Source organism: Megalopta genalis, chromosome 6 (assembly GCF_051020955.1).
Source record: "Megalopta genalis isolate 19385.01 chromosome 6, iyMegGena1_principal, whole genome shotgun sequence".
Classification (NCBI taxonomy): Eukaryota; Metazoa; Arthropoda; class Insecta; order Hymenoptera; family Halictidae; genus Megalopta; species Megalopta genalis.
Genome location: NC_135018.1, coordinates 11,448,948 through 11,468,075, shown reverse-complemented (window position 1 = coordinate 11,468,075; position 19,128 = coordinate 11,448,948). Strand labels below are relative to the sequence as shown.

General features: G+C 33.3%; 3 protein-coding genes across 4 annotated transcripts; all 3 read right to left on the bottom strand.

Annotated features, from left to right (window-relative positions):
• Window positions 1–3,284: 3,284 nt before the first annotated feature.
• Window positions 3,285–6,971, bottom strand: LOC117226014 (uncharacterized). Its single transcript, XM_033479943.2, has one exon. It carries the CDS (start codon window positions 6,961–6,963, stop codon window positions 6,133–6,135), a length of 831 nt encoding a protein of 276 aa, XP_033335834.1. The 5' UTR covers window positions 6,964–6,971; the 3' UTR covers window positions 3,285–6,132.
• Window positions 6,972–7,441: 470 nt separating this feature from the next.
• Window positions 7,442–11,559, bottom strand: Xport-A (exit protein of rhodopsin and TRP A). 2 transcript variants are annotated; one of them, XM_033479970.2, is made up of 3 exons: window positions 11,412–11,559; window positions 7,996–8,086; window positions 7,442–7,764 (listed from the first exon to the last, which is right to left on the bottom strand). In XM_033479970.2, the coding sequence occupies exon 3, from the start codon at window positions 7,742–7,744 to the stop codon at window positions 7,460–7,462; it is 285 nt and encodes a 94-aa protein (XP_033335861.2). In that variant the 5' UTR covers window positions 7,745–7,764; window positions 7,996–8,086; window positions 11,412–11,559; the 3' UTR covers window positions 7,442–7,459. The 2 variants fall into 2 exon arrangements, with proteins under 2 accessions (XP_033335861.2, XP_076378660.1); XM_076522545.1 differs by lacking the exon at window positions 11,412–11,559 and adding an exon at window positions 11,180–11,318.
• Window positions 11,560–14,616: 3,057 nt separating this feature from the next.
• LOC117226019 (uncharacterized) lies at window positions 14,617–16,272 on the bottom strand. Its single transcript, XM_033479955.2, has 3 exons — window positions 16,089–16,272; window positions 15,561–15,705; window positions 14,617–14,923 (listed from the first exon to the last, which is right to left on the bottom strand). Exons 1-3 carry the CDS (start codon window positions 16,224–16,226, stop codon window positions 14,769–14,771), a joined length of 438 nt encoding a protein of 145 aa, XP_033335846.2. The 5' UTR covers window positions 16,227–16,272; the 3' UTR covers window positions 14,617–14,768.
• Between the last annotated feature and the right edge of the window lie 2,856 nt (window positions 16,273–19,128).

The following is a 19,128-nucleotide window of genomic DNA, read 5'->3' as shown; positions in this document are numbered from 1 at the left end:
TTCCGATTTGAAATCTACGCGCGTTTCACTTTCTTAACATTAAACTGGAATTTCTTAAAAAAATTTCTGAGGAACTACAGTTCGTCAAATGATTTAGGTTAATATGTTGAAACAAGTTCTTCTGAAATGATTATTGAACCAGTTAGCTGTGTGTTTGTTTTGGCAGTCTTTCGTGTTATGATGAGCGTACTCATCGTGCGTAAAAATTCGCTGTTTAAATTGCAATTTTAATGAGAATTAAAATATATTTGTAAATTCTAAGATTTTTTGAATATTTGGAGGCGAAGTCGAGATAGAACGAACAAGTGAAACAATATAAGTAATTATTATGAAAAATCTGTATATTATAGTATCTGCTTTAAGTAGTATACTCGTCATCGTTTGCTTTTTGCAACACATTTGAGGTACGTACTATATTTCAAAGAGTTCGCAATAACTAACTGGTTAAAAGACAATTGTCGAGCTTCTTTCAGTCACAGTTGATTTTTCAAAGATATCATAAAACATGTTGGCGATGTTAACTGAAAAATATTCGTTGTAGCTATAATATATTATAGCGCAGATCGAACAATGACCGAGTTCAGGGTAACAGTGGCGTTAACACTATTCCTACCGGGACCGGTCAAATGACCGTTTTTAAATTTTCAATTGGAATTTCTTACATTCAACGTAAGTGAATCGCCTTTAAACTTTACGACTTTTCCTCATATATATGTATGATACATTTTTCAATATTCACTTATTTTTTTATTGTTTATTTTCTGAGAAATATTTGTAGTCTGTCTTACCTACCACGACCGGTCATTTGACCGGTAGTACGATTTATACATTTTTGTAATAGTTATAAGAAAGTGCACAGGGGCAGAGGCATTTAGAGTGTTGGGATATAAATGGGAACTGTCTACTGCAAAGTTATATGCATTTTTGCAATTATGTATGCACGCGGCGCATATGAGGCTAAGAATATGGATATAGCACTTCTATGGAATAAAAAGTGGGGCCCGCCTTTTTTCTCAAATACTATGAGTAGACATGACTTTACGGAGATTATGAGATTTATTCGATTTGACGACAGAAATCAACGAAGCCAACGGTTACAAACCGATAAATTCGCCATGATTTCCGAAGTTTGGTACAAGTTTATTGACAACAGTCAAAATTGTTATAAACCAGGACCATATATTACTATTGACGAACAATTGTTTCCAACGAAAGCAAGGTGTAGATTCACTCAATACATGCCCAATAAACCGGACAAATTTGGTATAAAATTTTGGTTAGCATCCGATGTACGTAAACGGCTTTCCATATTTGGCATAACCTTGACATAACCATCAGTTCCTCTTGGAGAGTTCGTCACTATGAAATTAGCAGAATCGTATGTAGGATGTGGAAGAAATATAACCACAGACAACTTTTTACAAGCCTACCTTTAGCAACAAAACTTTTAGCAAAAAAAAAACTACGATTATTGGGACAATCAGAGCAAATAGAAAAGAGCTACCAAGACTGGCAAAACTGAAAAACGACGACATGGCACTTTTCTCAACCAAACTCTATCGCTCAAATAATTGTATGTTGACAATTTACAAAGCCAAACCAAGAAAGAAAGTTCTAGTTCTCAGTTCAATGCACAACTCCGTACAAGTTGAAGTAAATGACACCCGATCACCGGAAACAATTCAATTGTATAATAGCACCAAATTTGGCGTAGATGCGACCGATCAAATGGCCAGAAATTATTCGGTAAAATCTAAATTTCGGAGATGGCCTTTGCAAGTATTTTTTAATATCTTGGATTTAGCCGGGATAAATGCATGGGTGTTATATAAAGAAACTGCGGGAGGAGAAATTACAAGACAGGAATTTCTATTCCAATTGGCAGAAGAACTTGCCATCGAATATCAACGAGAGCTCGGCACAGAAAATCAACCAATACCCATCGCAAGTACAAGTACAGGTTCCCGTGAACGGAAAACATGTCAGATAAGGTATTGTAAAGATAATAAGACGAACAAAATCTGTCTAAAATGTAAAAAGTACGTATGCGGAAAATGTACAGTTGAGAAGCCCATTTGTAAAAAATGCGACGAAAAAGAATGAAATGTAGATTATGTACTCTTGAATAAAAGAAAATATATTTTTATACTGGTAAACTGGCTATTGGTCTGCATTCAATATTGAAAATATAAGTTGTGAAAGACCGGTCATTTGACCGGTCGCGGTAGGAATAGGTATACGTGAAGTGTCGGTAGGAATAGTGTTAACTGACCGACAATATCTTAATGTACGGAAGTACGATAGCTTATCAAACGAAGGAACTACAGCGGGCCTAACTGGCGTGATAGACACGAAAAGTATAGTCTGCACGTCCTCCCGCTGGCGATTCAATTTCCCCGACGATCGTAAATATGCACAGAAATCATAGATCACAATTTCTCTGTACTTTCACAGCAACCTCGTAGTTTCCCCCATATAAGACCTCATTTTCAAGGCCAAAGGGCAGCATCTCGCCGAACTGCGGCCTTATTCTTGCAATATTAGTCATACGAATTTGTTTTCACTAGTAAAATGTATTTGGTTCTAGGCTATCTTGATCCAACAAGAATTTCAGATATATTGGCGTTCACTGACAAGCCAAGAACAGTTTTACGATATTAGTGGGTTCATTATTTTCATCTGCGGTGTACGTACACGTTTATCGAGTACAAGATGAGAAAGTTTCGTTTAAATTATACCACAGGCTCGCGCGTTAAGAGATCAACGAACTATTGTTATTGGTATACTTAAATAATAGTATTTATTGAAGCAGTATAATAGGATCGTTTAAAATCATAGATCTATAAAATATTATCGAATTAAATAGATATTTAACATATGTACATATTTTGTATAGCTCTATAACAGAGATAGGAGTAACTTCTCTATTTTAACATTTCTTACACAATTTCTTAGTCACATATCCTTAGAGTATAAATATTTGTGACTATCTAGTTTCTGACATTTAATTTAAATTTTTATCTATTTCATTAAGGATTATAGAAAGATGTGCCTAGAAAGAGTAGCTTAAAAAATATGTCAAAATAAATTTATAAATAAAATTATAAATGATTCTTAGCGTATCCAATTATATTTTTGTCAAAAAGGTCCGCCGTTCGAGTGTTACTGCGGATCGTTATGCAAATCCTTATTTTCACTAATCATCTTTAGAATGCCTAAAGAATTAAAGAATTCCTTATATCGGCTAGAAAGTTCCTTGTGGCGAATATAGAACAATAATACAATTAATTTTCATGAATGTGCATGTTTTCTTCCAATTTATAAACTTGCGTGTGCTATAAATACATAAAGAATCGCGGTCTATTAATTACAGTATTGTATTTAGTATTTCTTCACCGTGAGCTGAATTATTGTCTAATTATTACTTATAAATACAGTAAAACTCCGTTTATCTGGACTCTATTTATCCAATATACATAGCTTGCCTCTATTATCCGACTCCAGTCTACAGGACATACCGATTATACAACTTACTATTTTTGCTTTGGTGGCAACTTCTAGATTAATCTCTCTACGCAATAATGTGAGATAAGAGTAACGATTTAATTCAATCACTTATATCCGTTTGATTCGTCTAGAACTGTGTTCTCAAAGAGTGGTGCATAAGCGTGATGTATAATTAGAAATAAACATGGAAAATATGCAGTGCCTTAACAATGCAAAAAATCTTGTTATTATGATATTCTTAACTATACACAATACATATTTTTCTCTATTTGCAATTACTTATTATTTAATTACAATGTGTATAGCTCTTTCATATCGCGCCTCTGTAAATTATAGTATTACCCCAGCAATATATCCTTGCTTATTTAATTATATCAAAGTATGTATGAATTGTAATTTGTTGAAACATATTGTACATACATGTTAAACGATGGTAAAATTGTTACTTACCCTTGTATTCAAAGCAACGTGTAGCAAAATCCAGTTATAGTAAATTCTCACTAATTGAGCCACAGATTGGAAATAAAAATTGACAATTTGGGAAGAGTAGGTACGATTATTCGAGCCTTGCGGCTCGTTTTTATAGTTGTTGACAATCAGTAATTATAAAAACGAGTCGCAAGGCTCGAATAATCGTATCTCCTCTTCTCAAATTGTCCATTTTAGTGTACAAGCTGGAGATCAATTCGGAAGAATTTACTGTATATGAAACATAATTTCAATTCTATGAATGAATAAACAGCGAAAGAAAGGATAATCAGCGGATCCCTATTATATCCGACAGATTCAGTTATCCGTTTTACTGTAGAAGAAATACAAAACAGTATAAACGTTAGAAGACTGTATAGATATTATTATTATTAATTTAAGAAAGGAAATCAATTTCTCTCGAGTTTCCGCAGTGTAATTACTACTATTATCTTCTACGTATATAATTGCTGAACGATAGTGTATTCTTGCTTCGAAGTTTTCTACTGCTTCTTCATGTTACATTCTAAACAAGCTACTTCCGTCATTGAACAAGTTCAGGTAGGTTTCAGATGTCCTGCATAATTAGAACCAAAGCATACTGTGTACTGATTGTCTAGGACGCTCTAGGACGACAACGGCAGGTACTGTCATAAACAATCTTGGACATGCGGGCGCAGGCGGTGACGTTTCTTGGAATTTGCCACCTACAATATCTCAGCCTATAGACAAAGATACTCTAACAGCCCTACAGGGCATCATTCAATTTCCTACCGATATTTTGACTGACGAATATTATTTATATTGCTATAAAAAATCTTAGACACGCTGGAGAGTAAATGAATTGTTAATTTTTAGAAGATACTCAATATCACGCTTGCAATGCAATCTTGTCGTAAATGAGTGAATTTATAATATAAATATACATTTATATAAACTTTTTAGAGTTTTTTTTAAGAATAATTATAATTTATTAAAATACAAATATATTTTAAAATAAATCATGTTTCGTTTAGTATTCTTTTGTTGACAAATTTGTAACTGGTATCGATAATCAGATGAAATTAAATATTTTGATAGTTATCTTGCAATCTTGTACTGCTGTTACTCTGTCGGGATAGAATTTCCGCGACTAAGCAACTATAATTACATCACAAACATCTGATTGCAATTTTCACTATTTATTTTAAATTCTCATAAAGCTATGCATAATCGAAAAAAATGAGAGTTTATTAAGATTATAATGTAAACCTATGTTCGGTTTTTATCGATAATGTGTTTGCTTGTTACCGTATTGTTACGACAGCCTATTACAAATTCATTGTTCAGTATGTACATCTTATTTTGCAAATTTCTTCTCATTTTTTATGTATTCTATACGCTTCTTGACAACAGATGGGTCATTTAAGAGCTTATTTATTCCGATACCATATGACGAAAATCGAAAATAAAAAAACTTGTTATTTCAATTTTCCGTGAAAGCTGTTAACAATTAGGAAGGTATTTTGTCCTAGAACTTCTAAAAATTCAGTTTCTTTCTATCGTAGCTTCTGAAAGTGTCGAAAATAGAAATCAAATAAAAATAAAGAGTTATCATTAGCTAGAAGGAGTATCTTTAAATTGTATTTTTAAACGCACTATTTTAGGAAACCTTGTTTCTTTCTAACTTTTTACTAGGTCAAAATTAAAAGAAAAGTCTAATAAATCGAAGCTCGAACTTCTAACCGCCGCTATTTTTTAAAATAATCAGTTATTTTATTCATTTGATTTACACCATTCTAATGAAGGAAGCTACTTCATCTTTCTGTTTCGAATTATCAGAACAATTAGTAAGATACTTTCTGATGCGGACCTGCATTTATCATACATTGTGTTTTAGGTACACATGGCGTAGTAATGACACTTCGTCAAATACGGCTTAGCAGAGAGCTTATCAAAACATTCACAATATATGAAGTTTTGTTATTTAAGATATTTAGTTTATATTAATTATTTAAGGGTAGGGATCCGGGGCTGTTACTAAAAGAAAAATAGAAATGGATACCCGGGTACTTGGTTGTATACACAAAGTTTAAAACATCTTCGAGTGAGAAGAGACATAATCCCCCAAATTTTCCTCTCCCGATCATCCCTCACAATTACGTAGAATTTGAGCTCTTAAGGCCACTTAACTGTATCCCCGCAGTTTGGCTCGTCCTCCAAAGTTAATGGACAATACTCATCCGCGGTGACTCTCTCCAAGTACCCTATGCCATCTATCTTCGGTTTGAACGGTAACTGGGAAACTAGAATGCCTTCGATCGGTCCTCTTTCGTCCGCGTCTTCCTCGAACTCCCAGAAATCGTCGTTCGAGGTGTCAACCACCGAATCGAAGTCTCTCTCTGTCAAGGTGATCGTCTTCACGGTTTGTTTTTTCGGGGTTGCAGGACCCCGCGCGATGTCCCTAGGGGTGACAGATTTCGTGTTTGTTTTGCTCCTCTTCTTCTTCACCGGCGAGGGACTCGATCGCCGATCGTCGTTCAACTCGCCATGCTGGAGGTCATGGTCGTCGCGATTAACGCCTAGTCGGGATTCCTGATCGGCTTCGAACGACTTCCTACTTTCCAGCTGCGATTCCGCGGTGGTTCCCAGGTATGCATTTTTATCGGTGGATCCGCTCTCGGCCTCGTTTTCACTGGTGCCACCTGTCACCTCCTCTCGCCCCGTATCATTGCCTGCAATTTCGACCGGACAGACGGCCGACTCGCAGGCTTCGAGGATCTCCCGCGACGGTGCCACTGTCGTTTCTGGCATCACCGTAGCGGGATCGTCTTTACCAACTGAGGCTGTCTGCAGATCGGACCGCATTCGCGGATTCTTGCGATACTCCTCCTCCAAGTAGTTACGAAACTGATCTCTGAAGTAGCCGTCGATCAATTTCCACACGTTGGTGCTGTACCAGGAGAGTATGCCGATCAGGAACACCCCACGGAAGAGCATCCCCAACATGATTCCGGGCTGTTAAATTCTCTGCTTCCGGTTGATCAAAATCCAGGATTTGTTAACACGTTAAGTGCCGAATGTCAACCCCAGAAATCCCCACAATATCTCACATTTATTTGATTAATGATAACTAAAAAGTTTAAATTTACGTAGTCTTAGTAGTTTAACTGTAGCAGTAACAGTGTACAGTTTAACTTTTACATATTCTAAAAATCCTAGAAACGTTTGTCCAATATATTGGAAGAAAAATGAATTTCGAAATCCAGTTAAAAATTAGTGTCACTCATATATCGCTTAACGATTAAATGATCTATCGGTGATGAACGAAATAATTGTTTTAATAGTGCAAAAAGCTGAATTGCTCGCGCGAGAATTGAGATAATGGACACAGTATTTGCTGAAATTAGGAGAATTGCTTGTAACACTTGATACTCGAGAACAGTTCAAGTTCTGTCCTTGGGCAAAATTTTGAAGTATATATCGGTCTCTTGCAAACAATCATTTAATCTTCGTCCCAAAAATATTCTCTGAGAAGAGTGACGGCCTCTTGTAGTTTCGGCCACCCCATAGTGACGAACACCAAAACCGAATTGGCAATAACAAATAGTCGCATCATTTCCATGCCATCGCTGGATCGTAGCCAATCGCTGAATCCTTGATTGTTTATCTCATCGTTCAAGCTTATCTCCTTTTTGTTGTCCTTCTTGTCAGCCCTTTTGTCGATCACGCTGGTGTTTTCGTTTAGTCGCCCTTTCGCGATCTTGCTCTCATTATTTCGTTTCCTCATCGCTTCTAGGCAGATCTCATCTGAAAATGGTATAAAACTCTGTTTAACCTATTGATTCTTGCACTGAAAAAACCTGATTTTATTATTTTAAAGTTAAAAAGTTGATGGAAGCATAAACATTGTGACTATAAATATTATATTAATCAATCTGTTATTTAAGAAGCAAATTTTTAACTTAGATCTTCTTGAATCACAATTTTTAGTTCACACTTTGATTATTTCTTAGTATACTGGGAATTCAATGTACTTACGACATAAATGACTGTACGAAATTGAAAACAGCAGGATAAATGTATATTATTCTCAACTCGTAAAGATCACTACAAAGAAGCTTCATTCGTTCTGTAATAGAAGGAAACATTTATATCAATAATATTTAAAAACATTTATAACTTATTTAAGAAATAAGGAATATTTTAGATAATTGATTAAAATTTACGGTCGTCCGGGTTCGAAGGAAGTAATCTGTAAATATCGACGTTTGTATAAAAATTCGTAGCCTCCTAATTACAATCGTCTCCCTGTTTCAGTGAAATCTCCGAGCTTTCACTTTGACGCGTTGACTAACGAACCAGCCCCTATAAAAATCTCGCGAACCTAAAGTAATATATTCAACAAAACCGAAATTAAATATTCAGATTTACCATAATGATAACTAAATCCCAAAAGGTTACACAAATTGTTTTTTCGTTGTAAACAATTTTCGAGAAAATGCAGTGGAGTAGAATTTAATTTTCCGTAATAATTATATTTCTTATATATAATATATATTTTCTTTTCGAGTAATAAATTTAAGTGACGTAAAATGCATTTCTGTGAATGCACCTTTTCTTCCTGCCACGAGAATATCAGGAGATCCACGTGCATTAGCTCGGGTAGTGCAGCGACAGAGGCATATTTCAGACATTCCTCCACGTAAAGAAGATGCGAGTGCTTGAGTGAGTGCGATGACCGTGATCTGATGTACATGCATGATTCACATGCGTGTGCACAATGCCGCGTGTAAAATGCAGCTCTTGAACACGGGGTTTTTGGGACATGCAGACAAATAAGAAAATTATTCATAGATGCATTTGCTTTACCTCTCATAGATTTTTCTTTGCTATTCTACTCTTAGACGATCATTTTCTTGACGCTATTCTCAGCCAATATTTTATGTGATCAGTCACCAAAATCTGTGAACCTTTTCATTATCTTCCATTAATTTTTTTCTCACAGATTTCAAATAACGCTTTCGCATATAAAACGTTATTGATTAGTTTTAAAAAAAATGATAAGTAGGCTATGGATCTTTGTACCAAATTTTAATCTTTATAGGTTACTTTATGACAATCATAATTACAGTAAATCATTCTTGTTAAGTGGAAGGTTTGGCAAGATTCAGAGCAAGATATTTAGTTGTCAATATACACATTTTTGTGTTTTACATATATATAATATATATAATAATATATATAATAATATATATATATATAATAAAAGTATATATATAAATTTATACGTGTCACCAAGTCTGAAACTATTATGCTCATCAGTTTTGCTTTAAAACGTTTCCCAAAATCGTCAGTTTCGGCTATTATAATAATGAATTTCTTAAATGCAAATCAGGAATATATGCCTAGTTAAGGAATCTTCGTTATTCAAATTTCTATTATATCATTGCTTTTGATGAGATAAATTAGACAAAATCTCAATTTTCGTTGTAATTAATAAGAGAACAATGCTTCAGCAACGTTTTATATGTTTCGAAATTCTAATGCAATTTGTGAAGGGTTCCGTGTGTCTGTACCTACGAACTATTTTAATAAAATTATTCGAGGAGACTGATGTGGCTTTTATACGATGTGAAAATGTATACTTTAGTCCATACTGTTTCACACGTGCTGTACGCGAGAAACGAGACAAATTTACGCAAAGCTTGCGAATGAACCAAGACAAAATTGTGGCCAGACGAAAAGCGAATCGTTATCGATGAAAGACAATCGGTCCACGGACGACAGTTTCTATGCCCGTTCGCAATTCTCCACATTTATGATTCCTTAATTAACTACCTATGAATTACGCAAGTTTGTCCACTAATTAATGCTACAGGGTATCTAGTATTACGAAAAACATCGAATAATAAGAATCTAATCTTTGATAGTATGTACTATGAAAAGTATGTTTGTGCATTCTCAATTTAAATAAAACTTCACTGTTTAATCTTCTTATTGAATCTAGTCACGCCATATCGATTCCGTTTTGTCATTTTTTTGGCGATGTACATGCGAAATTAGAGACTTTTAATTTTTAAAATTGTTTGCAGAATGCGAATCTTCAAATTGTTTAATTTTTACACTTTTAAAAATAAGGTGTACCTACCGATTTGATCTCGAAAACTACTTGTCAAATTGAATCGACCTTTTTGTCATTTTGTGCGGAAAGATTTGATCCATTTCAGGAACAATTCAGAAATGAATCTTGTACAAACGATTTCCTGCGACTTTCTCTTATAGCATATTTCGCGATCAGAAGTTACTTGCCGCGTCAACTATTCCACAAGTATCAGGAAACATACTATTCTAGTATTGCAGAAAATGTGGATTTTGATGGTAGTAAACCATTGATTAGAACAGAATAGAATGAACCCTTTGTTTCGAGCCTGTTTCCATCCTAAAACTTGGACGGTCCTATCGACCTCCTAATTACCGAAGTTTCCACTTCCATTATTTCTGTTGAAACTTGCATAATGTATGACAAAACTTGAATCGCCGGCGGCAAAAATAGTTGGTTGTTAACTGTGAGACAATTAGAGCTGTATCTGTCTGTTGCTATACCAGAAATCAAAAATTGTGAAACTTACTGTACTTTCCGTAATTTCTGAAAATTCTGTCGATAATTTTGCGAATCAATTTAAATGTAAATGTAGAGGAACATGTGCATAATATTATTTTTACATAGTCTTAGTTTCACCAGCTTTTTAAATCTGTCGCTAAAAAATTCTATCGTATACAAAATTCTAACAGTAGTAAATATATGTTAAGAAAAACATCGTCATTTTCACAAAAAACTAGATATCGATTTATGTAAATTTATGTAAATTATCGAAAAATACAAGATATCGATTTATGTAAAAGACACATATAACATAAGATTACAATGTTTAACTTCGATCACCTAAATCCAAGAAATACGAATTAAATGGTGTAATTAAACAAACTGCAAATTTCAAACATCTATGACAAAAGTGAGCAAAATGAAATACGAAACGAATAACAAATCTAAAGAATGTAAAGGCTTTATTACATTATTTTCAATTTGTCGAAATTATCGAGAGAAAAATAGATTTCTGTTTAATTCCTGTTTCTGTCAATCGATGCGAACAATTTTTAATTCTCATAAAAATCCACCAATTACAAATGGCCGATGATAACAATATACGACTTTTAAACTCACACGTTTCGAAACAATTTCTGTCAGCACCGAAAATTATGTTCACGTGAAACCCGACGATGTTTTCATAGCACTTGACGCGCACACATCCAAGATTTCGATTGTAAATCAAAGATCACGTATGTTATATTTATATCGTATCATCTCGAAGAGACGGCAAAAGTTCGATATGCTGTGTAAAGTTCACTAAATATAAACTACCTAAAAACGGAGTTTCCGTCTGAACAGAACTCACCGCGATAAATTAGTATTCTGTCGATCACGAGCCAAGTTTAGTGAATCACGATTCGGTCCCGAGTTTTCCAGCTGCGGAGCTTTCCAGTCGTTCGTGTTCACGTATCGTGACGCATGAAACGATCGTCTTCAACTGTTTGCCAGTTTTTTTCTCGTCTACGTCGCCGTGTATCCCATTGATAGGGCTTCTGGAATTGGTAAGCTGATTACAAGATCCTCTTGGTTACGTCAAAGGTTCTCTATGCACACCTAATAATTTAAATGAAAATCTCGAGTAATCTCTACCATGTGCATTATGCATGTCATAATTTAAAGGCTGGAGAGCTCAGAGGCATTTTTAATTCTAGAAAGAGTTTCAAGCAAAGTCATCAGAATGGGAAGAAGAAAAAGTTCATTCGTACATTTGTTTTTCACTTTAAATGGAATTTATGGTACCTACATTGTTCTTCTCGCAATTAAAAACATACAAATTAAGAAAGAAAATCTCTATATAATTTCGTTCGATAATCCCAACATAATCAATAAAATGAAATCTATTTGTTAATCTAATGTAGAAACTATTGTATATATTAAACCCACATGTAATCCGGCAGGCTGTAATTCCACAAGTGATCGCTAATTGCTATTAATCAGATGCAACAGTAAACAAATAAACCTTTGCTCCACAAAAAAAATTAGCTGTAATTTCATTTTCTTTTCAAAACTAAGAATTTTGTCAGATTTGAATCAAGGTTTAGTTCCCAAAGGAACCTGCTTTCCGTTGCAAAGTTAAAAGGAAACAAAATGTCAAGAAACGTATTAAAATGTCCCTACTTTAAAAGTACTTGACGCTAATGTCTTTAGCATGGTCATTTTTTACGAACTCTTAATCTTCGTACTTGGTAGAAAATAATCTGCCTCCGTACAAAAGTCTCCCCCCTTGTGCTATTTTATTTGTAATCTACAAACATTTTTTCCTTTCCATTATTTTTTCACTTAGCTGGAATAATCAGTATAATGACAAACTCTACAAATTTGCAAAAATGTATTTTCTATACATTTAGTTTGCTTTGTTCAATAAATAGGAAATAAAACGTTCCTGAGATCAGCTGTCTTTTTCTCACAAATCATATTAATGTAAACATTTAAGGATTAATTCATTTTGTTTAATAAGTTAGGTTCGTGAAGGTTGATGTAACATTTATATCTGCGACTATTTACGAAATTCTCAGTAGTTGGCGGCAATCAGTCTAGCGCATAATGATCGATGTATGTATGTTTTCAAATGTGATGATGCTTTTTCATGTGGAGTGATCGTTCCGGTTAAATCAAAGAGTGCTTCATCAATCATTTTCTACGTGTCATACGATATCACGAATACAAAAGGGAGCGTAAAAATAGTGGTATTTGTCCTATGTATTATTATGTTATCGCGCAATCTTCGTTTGTATTAAATAAACTAACAAATATTAATTTAATTATAATAATTACGATGCTGAAATGTTGTATAATTCATTAAAGAACTATTGTTTCTGCATTCGTCTTATATAAAATAGCATAGAAGCAATATCTACAAAACTGCCATATTTTTATTATTAAAATGACCGATGATAAACTATTTTTATTGATTTGCCTTTCTCCAGCCATTGAAACCATATCGTGGCATTCCTCATGTCCAACACTGACTGGATAATTAAAGTAACTGTGTCGAATCATCACAAGAAGCCACACAAAATACTGTTTTTCTATCGTCTTGGTTCATTGGCTCCTACACTATTGAAATCGTTCATATAAATTGTTCAAGGTTCCGATGTATTTTTTAGAACAATTTTTTTACATTTCCACGCGGAAAGTAATTTAATAAATTTTTATGATACCAGTTGTAGAACACTGAAATAAAAGTATACACGATTAACATTTTGATAATTATGAGTATTTTAAATTTATTATTTCTTGGGAGATTTTCAGGTTATAAATTGCAACACATACTCGTGGCGACGTTATCACAAAATGTAGCTGGCCATTCATAATATTCTGACCAGAAAAAGGAACAACTCGAGTGAACAGTCCTCCATTAAACTACTGGGAAAGAGGGGGGGGGGGGGGGGACGTTGTGAGCGAGCTCCTTCTTTGCGCAGAAATTGAATTCTAATATAATTATACCAGGTCCCGTTTTAGCGATAAAGCTATAGAATTTACAATACATTTCCAGTGTTCCCTCCAGATTTCAATATTGCAATATTTATATGTATAGGCACCCAGACCCCATTATTTCTTAACATTTTAACATCCATTATTCTAATCGCAAATTTATGAAGTTATTCAGCTAAAACGTATTTCAACTGTTCTAATTTTGTCACAAATAAAGTGATACGTAATAGTTTTATTGTTCCACTTTAATGGAATATGAAATAGCAAACCATAAAGACATTTAAGAAAGATTATTTTACTTATATACTGTTTATATTACTGTTATACCTTCTACAATTTATAAAAATAATTAAGAGAAGAATTACGATTTTATTCAAGTTTTGTTTCTTACAATTGATTTCAAACATTTTTCATTCCCATAAAGATTTCATTTCTCTTTTGTACAATTAATTTATAACACTTTTATTTTCCAAACTGATGTCATTTCTATTCCGTATAATTCGTTTGGAATATATTTATTTTTTTTATAAAGATCTGTAGCTTTCTTTTCATTCTAAACTGAGTCTACACAGAGATCATAAAGTAAATGTTCGTATCAAGGAATAATTTGCTCCTTTCCGTACAAGCAGTATCAAAACACACATTTGCCATCTTTCTTCTACCAATAGTAGAGCCATTTTTTAAAAGAAAAAAGTGGAATTCTTGGCCAATGGTTGAAAAGCTTTTCTTACGGTCAAGGAATACATTTTATTGGCCGTTTTGTTGAGAAATTTCTGGGTCGCTTGTGACTAACGTACCATCTATGTATGTACGAGCGGTCTAGGGTCTCTTTGAAACTCGCAACGTGCCACATCTTTCGTTCCATTTGTCCCGTATCTGGTGAGGATCACGCTAGCGCCAGTATTTTACAGAATAACAAGAAATGATTACGCGATTACTCTCTTTGACAATATCAGATACTGTCTAAAATCAGTGAGAAACAGCAAGAATTTCAAACTCATCAACTCATCCATCAGGTATTTACATCCATAGTCTGATTAAAGCGATTTAATTGTATGAAAATAAAGAAGCAATAATAATGAAAAATAGTTTTAATGATGCATCCAAGGCTACAGTGCTATACAAAATTTACATTTTACATCATAATAGTTATAGAAATGTATATAGTTATAGAAATCATAACAGTTATAGAAATCCCTTCGCAACGAACTCAGGCGAAACGAAAGAATTAGTGTGCGGCAACGGTGAAGGTTATCACATTGAATGTGCGAGGTGGAAGTCCAAGCAATATCACCGATTCAGATGATCCCAAAGTATTTGAAGTGCTAGAAATCACGGCATAGCTGCTAGGATCGTTTACCGCCTGGACATAATGGATGATTCCTGCGAAAGTGCCACAATCATAAACCATTTTGTTCATTAAACGATTGATACTTTATGAATCCAACAAGATTGTAGTGTAGCGATTTGTAATGTCATGTTACCTACATCGTTGCTTGGCAATAAGAAGAAAGACACTGAACAGTCGAAATAAATTTTCCTTTACTCAATCAAAAATTGATTATTTTCGGTTCAAAGCTACTAGAAAAACAAGTTCTATAAAATACGATTAATTCATTTTTTTGTGTTTTAAATAATACATAGTTTTAATAATATTAATTCAATTCGTTTAAAGAAAGTGTTATTTTTATTCGTTGTCCGTTCTTTACCATTTTTAGCAAATTAATGACAATATTTTTAGTAGGTATATTTTAGACTTAAAAAATGTTCGTAAAAATTACTAATATCAACTATATTTATGTATGTCTAGTACTATATTTTTGCCAATAAAGAAAATATGATATTTATTTTTAAATAATACCGTTTATTGTAAAATTTTACTCAGATTTGAGCAACATAACTATTTAATCGAATAAAGCAAGCAGAAGTTTCAGTTATTATAATGTGATTGATTACTAATCCGTGGTTCATAAAGTAAAATAAAATTAATAACAGAGAAATGTAAGAAGAAATATTTTACCGCTAGGAATAGTCAGGTGTAATTCCAAAATCACCGCATTCTGTTCACTATTTGCATACGCATTTCTTGCGCGGTATAGTGTTTCACCTGACCTGTGACTGCCAACCTCTAAATCTACACCGGCTAGACTACTTGAGTCGTTAAGCTGTCACATAAAAAATAATATTCCCATTAATAAACAATACAGGTCGAATAGGACGATCGCTAAAATCCGCTATCTAGTTGTCGTTATCAATTTTGCAACATAAAATCGTGTATTAACGTGAGTCGTAATACTTTTAACGAGGTTTTAAATAGAAAGAAATTTGATAATGTAAAAATTATTTTATGATGTGATGCAACAATTTTTTTTTTTTTTAGTGTCCCCACAAAGTCATCACTCGAGTGCAAAAGATTTTTGTGCCAATAACGAAATTAGTTTTATTTAAATTTCGTGCGATTTTCATTTTAATAAATGTTTAAATAAAGAAGTTTATGAAGAATCAGAACTGACCATTGTGCTAGTTCTATTTTTAAGGGTCTGCTTACCAAATTTGGTTCGACCAAATCGGTGACTTGTAAGTTTAAGATCTCGGTCTTGACCACTGGAGGCTCGTTGACAGGACTGGCAAGTGCTGCCTGAAGAACGGCCAGGACCGCGAAGAGGATGCAAATGGAACGAGACATTTCGTACGATTTAATTGTGACTGTGCCACTAACAAGACGTATGTCCCTTTTATAGTAAAGCTGAAGATAACTATGTTATCAGCATACTTTAGATTGCTGTGTTGATTAATCCGGATATGGTCATTTCTTCATCATATCTCATCAGCTATTTTTTTTATTATATCTTGTGAAATACTTCTTTCTGCACAGTGCATGGTGACAGATAATGAACGAAGGCGCGTATCGATATTTGTACATGCACTTTAATATAATACAAGATTATATACGCTGCTCAAATAAGCACGCACGCAAGTAGCGGGAAGGCACAATATAGACAATAATAGACAATAATAGGCACAATATACACTAGAGCGCATCAGTTACGTTCTGAATACTTATTGTGTGGTGCGATGCTATGAATCGCTCAACATTTTTTGTGTTAGATAAGTTATCCTTTCGTTGACCTGTGTCCAAAATGAATGTTTCGAGTTGAAAGTAGTGACAATACAGTATCCAGAACCTGAAATTTATATGCTTTTTAAATCTCTACAGTTCATGTTACGGAATACTAAGATTTATAACCACAGTCATAGGTATTTAAAAGACTAATACAGAAGTGAAGCAGCAACGAGTTAGCAACCGTATTATCTTTAGAAAAATCAAAATAATGTTTTGAAACAGAAACAATAATAATTTAAAGATAATAATTCTTCTAATTAATAATATATAAATGATAATCGTAGTATAATATAAATAAATAATAAAGTTTTCGTAGTTTCCTCCGAAGATTTAATTATTATTATTATTATTATTATTACTAATTTAATTATTCATTGTTTTGAAACAGAAACAATAATAATTTAAAGATAATAATTCTTTTAAATAATAATATATAAATGATAATCGTAGTATAATATAAATAAATAATAAAGTTTTCGTAATTTTCTTCGAAGATTTAATTAGGTTTTGAATTTTTGTTTGTATCAATAGGATGACATTAGGCTACTTTATCGTCATTATACAACTCTTGTTTTTTCTTTTAGAAAGGCACTACATATTTGGATTCTGGAATAACCCGTTAATCAAGGTTCCGATATAGTTGATTTATTTACTTCTTAATGTTTTATTTCTAAATACAAAAATTAATAATCATTAAATGGTTCATCGTCGTATGGATGGAACTTGGGTTAGTGATTTTATCCCTTAAACTCAAGTCTTCAAACATACCTTCCTAGTACAATAAAGAAAATCAAATAAAATCTGTTTGCCTATTTCTTTGTGAACTTTTCTACTAGCTAAGGGCTATTAGAGCTTTGAAAATTCTTTAATATACACTCAAATACTTAGTAGTCTGAATGGAAGCCTTATTACGATGTAAATTAGTACAAACATAAGTTTTCATCAAGTGTAATTTTTTTTGGCTTGCATCATAATTTCTGACAGATCCTATGCATGTCGGGAGAAAGGGGCTAGCTTGTAATAATATTTATTTTTAACCAGTTTATCAAGACATAATGGGATTGTACTAACTTAGTTGTTGTGAACTATATAGTAAATGGAATGTTTTCATCGTTGTCAATGTCGTAAACACCACCTCGGACGGAGATAACGGCGATACAAGGATAGACACCTAAATTCTTTACAAAGAAGAACAAACTTTAAAGACGATTTCTTAAAAACGGAGTCCCGGATAAAAATATGTTATACCAAATTTTGTCTTTATTTTTTCATACAGAATCACCCCCTGCTCGATCATATTACGAATTCCGGTCCACTCTGTATAGTGCCTTATTAGATGTTGTCCGTCAAACTCTTTACTTGTGCAGATTACTGTGCCATTTTATGAGACTTAACCTATATTCGAACCTCTTTTCCGCTAGCCACTTCGTTTTACGAAGAAGTCCTTAATAATGCGATTGTCGTATCTCGTCGAGAGTAAGCATTCAAATTTCGCAACATCTTCAGCTAATTTCGTGATTCGTTCTCTTGTCCAGTTGGGATGTCTTGTGATAAATCCATCCATAGTATGGTTTCGGTCGTGTGTCGGTTTCGGTGGAAAACCATTTCGAGGAATTACATTATTTTATACATATATTCTTGCGATACAGCTCCAGTAGTATAGTTAACAAATATAGTATTAAAAATAATATACTTTCAGTTAACGATCATAAAAAAATCATGATTTCGATGCATTTTATTTTTTACTTATATGTAGTCAAGAATATTTCAACCCTTTTAATACAGTAACAACTCATATATAGACTCCAACAAAGAATAGGATTTATGTTACGCATAATGTCTTAGGAAAGGACTTGTTAGTTTTGAATTCAGATTATATGTGAATTACTCACGTGATTTGTTTAATAATATTTTTTCGCTTTATATTTTTAGTCTTTGATCTTAAAAATGACAAAGAAATTTTCCATTGAACAACTTCATGTTTAAAAACTGCCAACAATCTTACTTTTCTGCTAAATTAACTGATGTTGTTACACAAAGTGATTTATCAAGATTATTAGGTCACCTAATTTATTCTTTATATATATATTCTGAAAACCTCAGAAGATCAATTTACATATTTTTTAAAAAAAGAGAAAACATGTTGATATGCTCTGATTAACGTTTCCATACTATACGTAATTGTAATCTTATGTATAATATTGCTATATGGAATTGCAAGCATGATACGGTATTCGAATGCTGCATTTTATCGTTAAATGCGTTTTATCATTTCCTTTGTGATTGTCGATACGCGATTGATTAAATGCAATCTCTACTCGAGTCTCGTATTTATGAATCAGCAGTGTTCAAAAGAACAAGAACTTTCCGCTGACACATGCGACGCGACGCGATGAAAATATTTTGTGTAGTATTCGTGAAATTTTCATTTGTTTGGTGTTCACCTGTTACGCATACTATCGCG

What these genes read in the sequence shown, in the direction of transcription:
- LOC117226019 (XM_033479955.2), bottom strand. Translation starts at nt 16,226, where the DNA reads ATGTCTCGTTCCATTTGCATCCTCTTCGCGGTCCTGGCCGTTCTTCAG. An exon ending in ATTTGGTCGAACCAAATTTG is followed by an intron (nt 15,706 to 16,088) that starts GTAAGCAGACCC and finishes TTTATGTGACAG; the next exon opens with CTTAACGACTCAAGTAGTCT. An exon ending in ACACCTGACTATTCCTAGCG is followed by an intron (nt 14,924 to 15,560) that starts GTAAAATATTTC and finishes GCACTTTCGCAG; the next exon opens with GAATCATCCATTATGTCCAG.
- Xport-A (XM_033479970.2), bottom strand. Translation starts at nt 7,744, where the DNA reads ATGAGGAAACGAAATAATGAGAGCAAGATCGCGAAAGGGCGACTAAAC.
- LOC117226014 (XM_033479943.2), bottom strand. Translation starts at nt 6,963, where the DNA reads ATGTTGGGGATGCTCTTCCGTGGGGTGTTCCTGATCGGCATACTCTCC.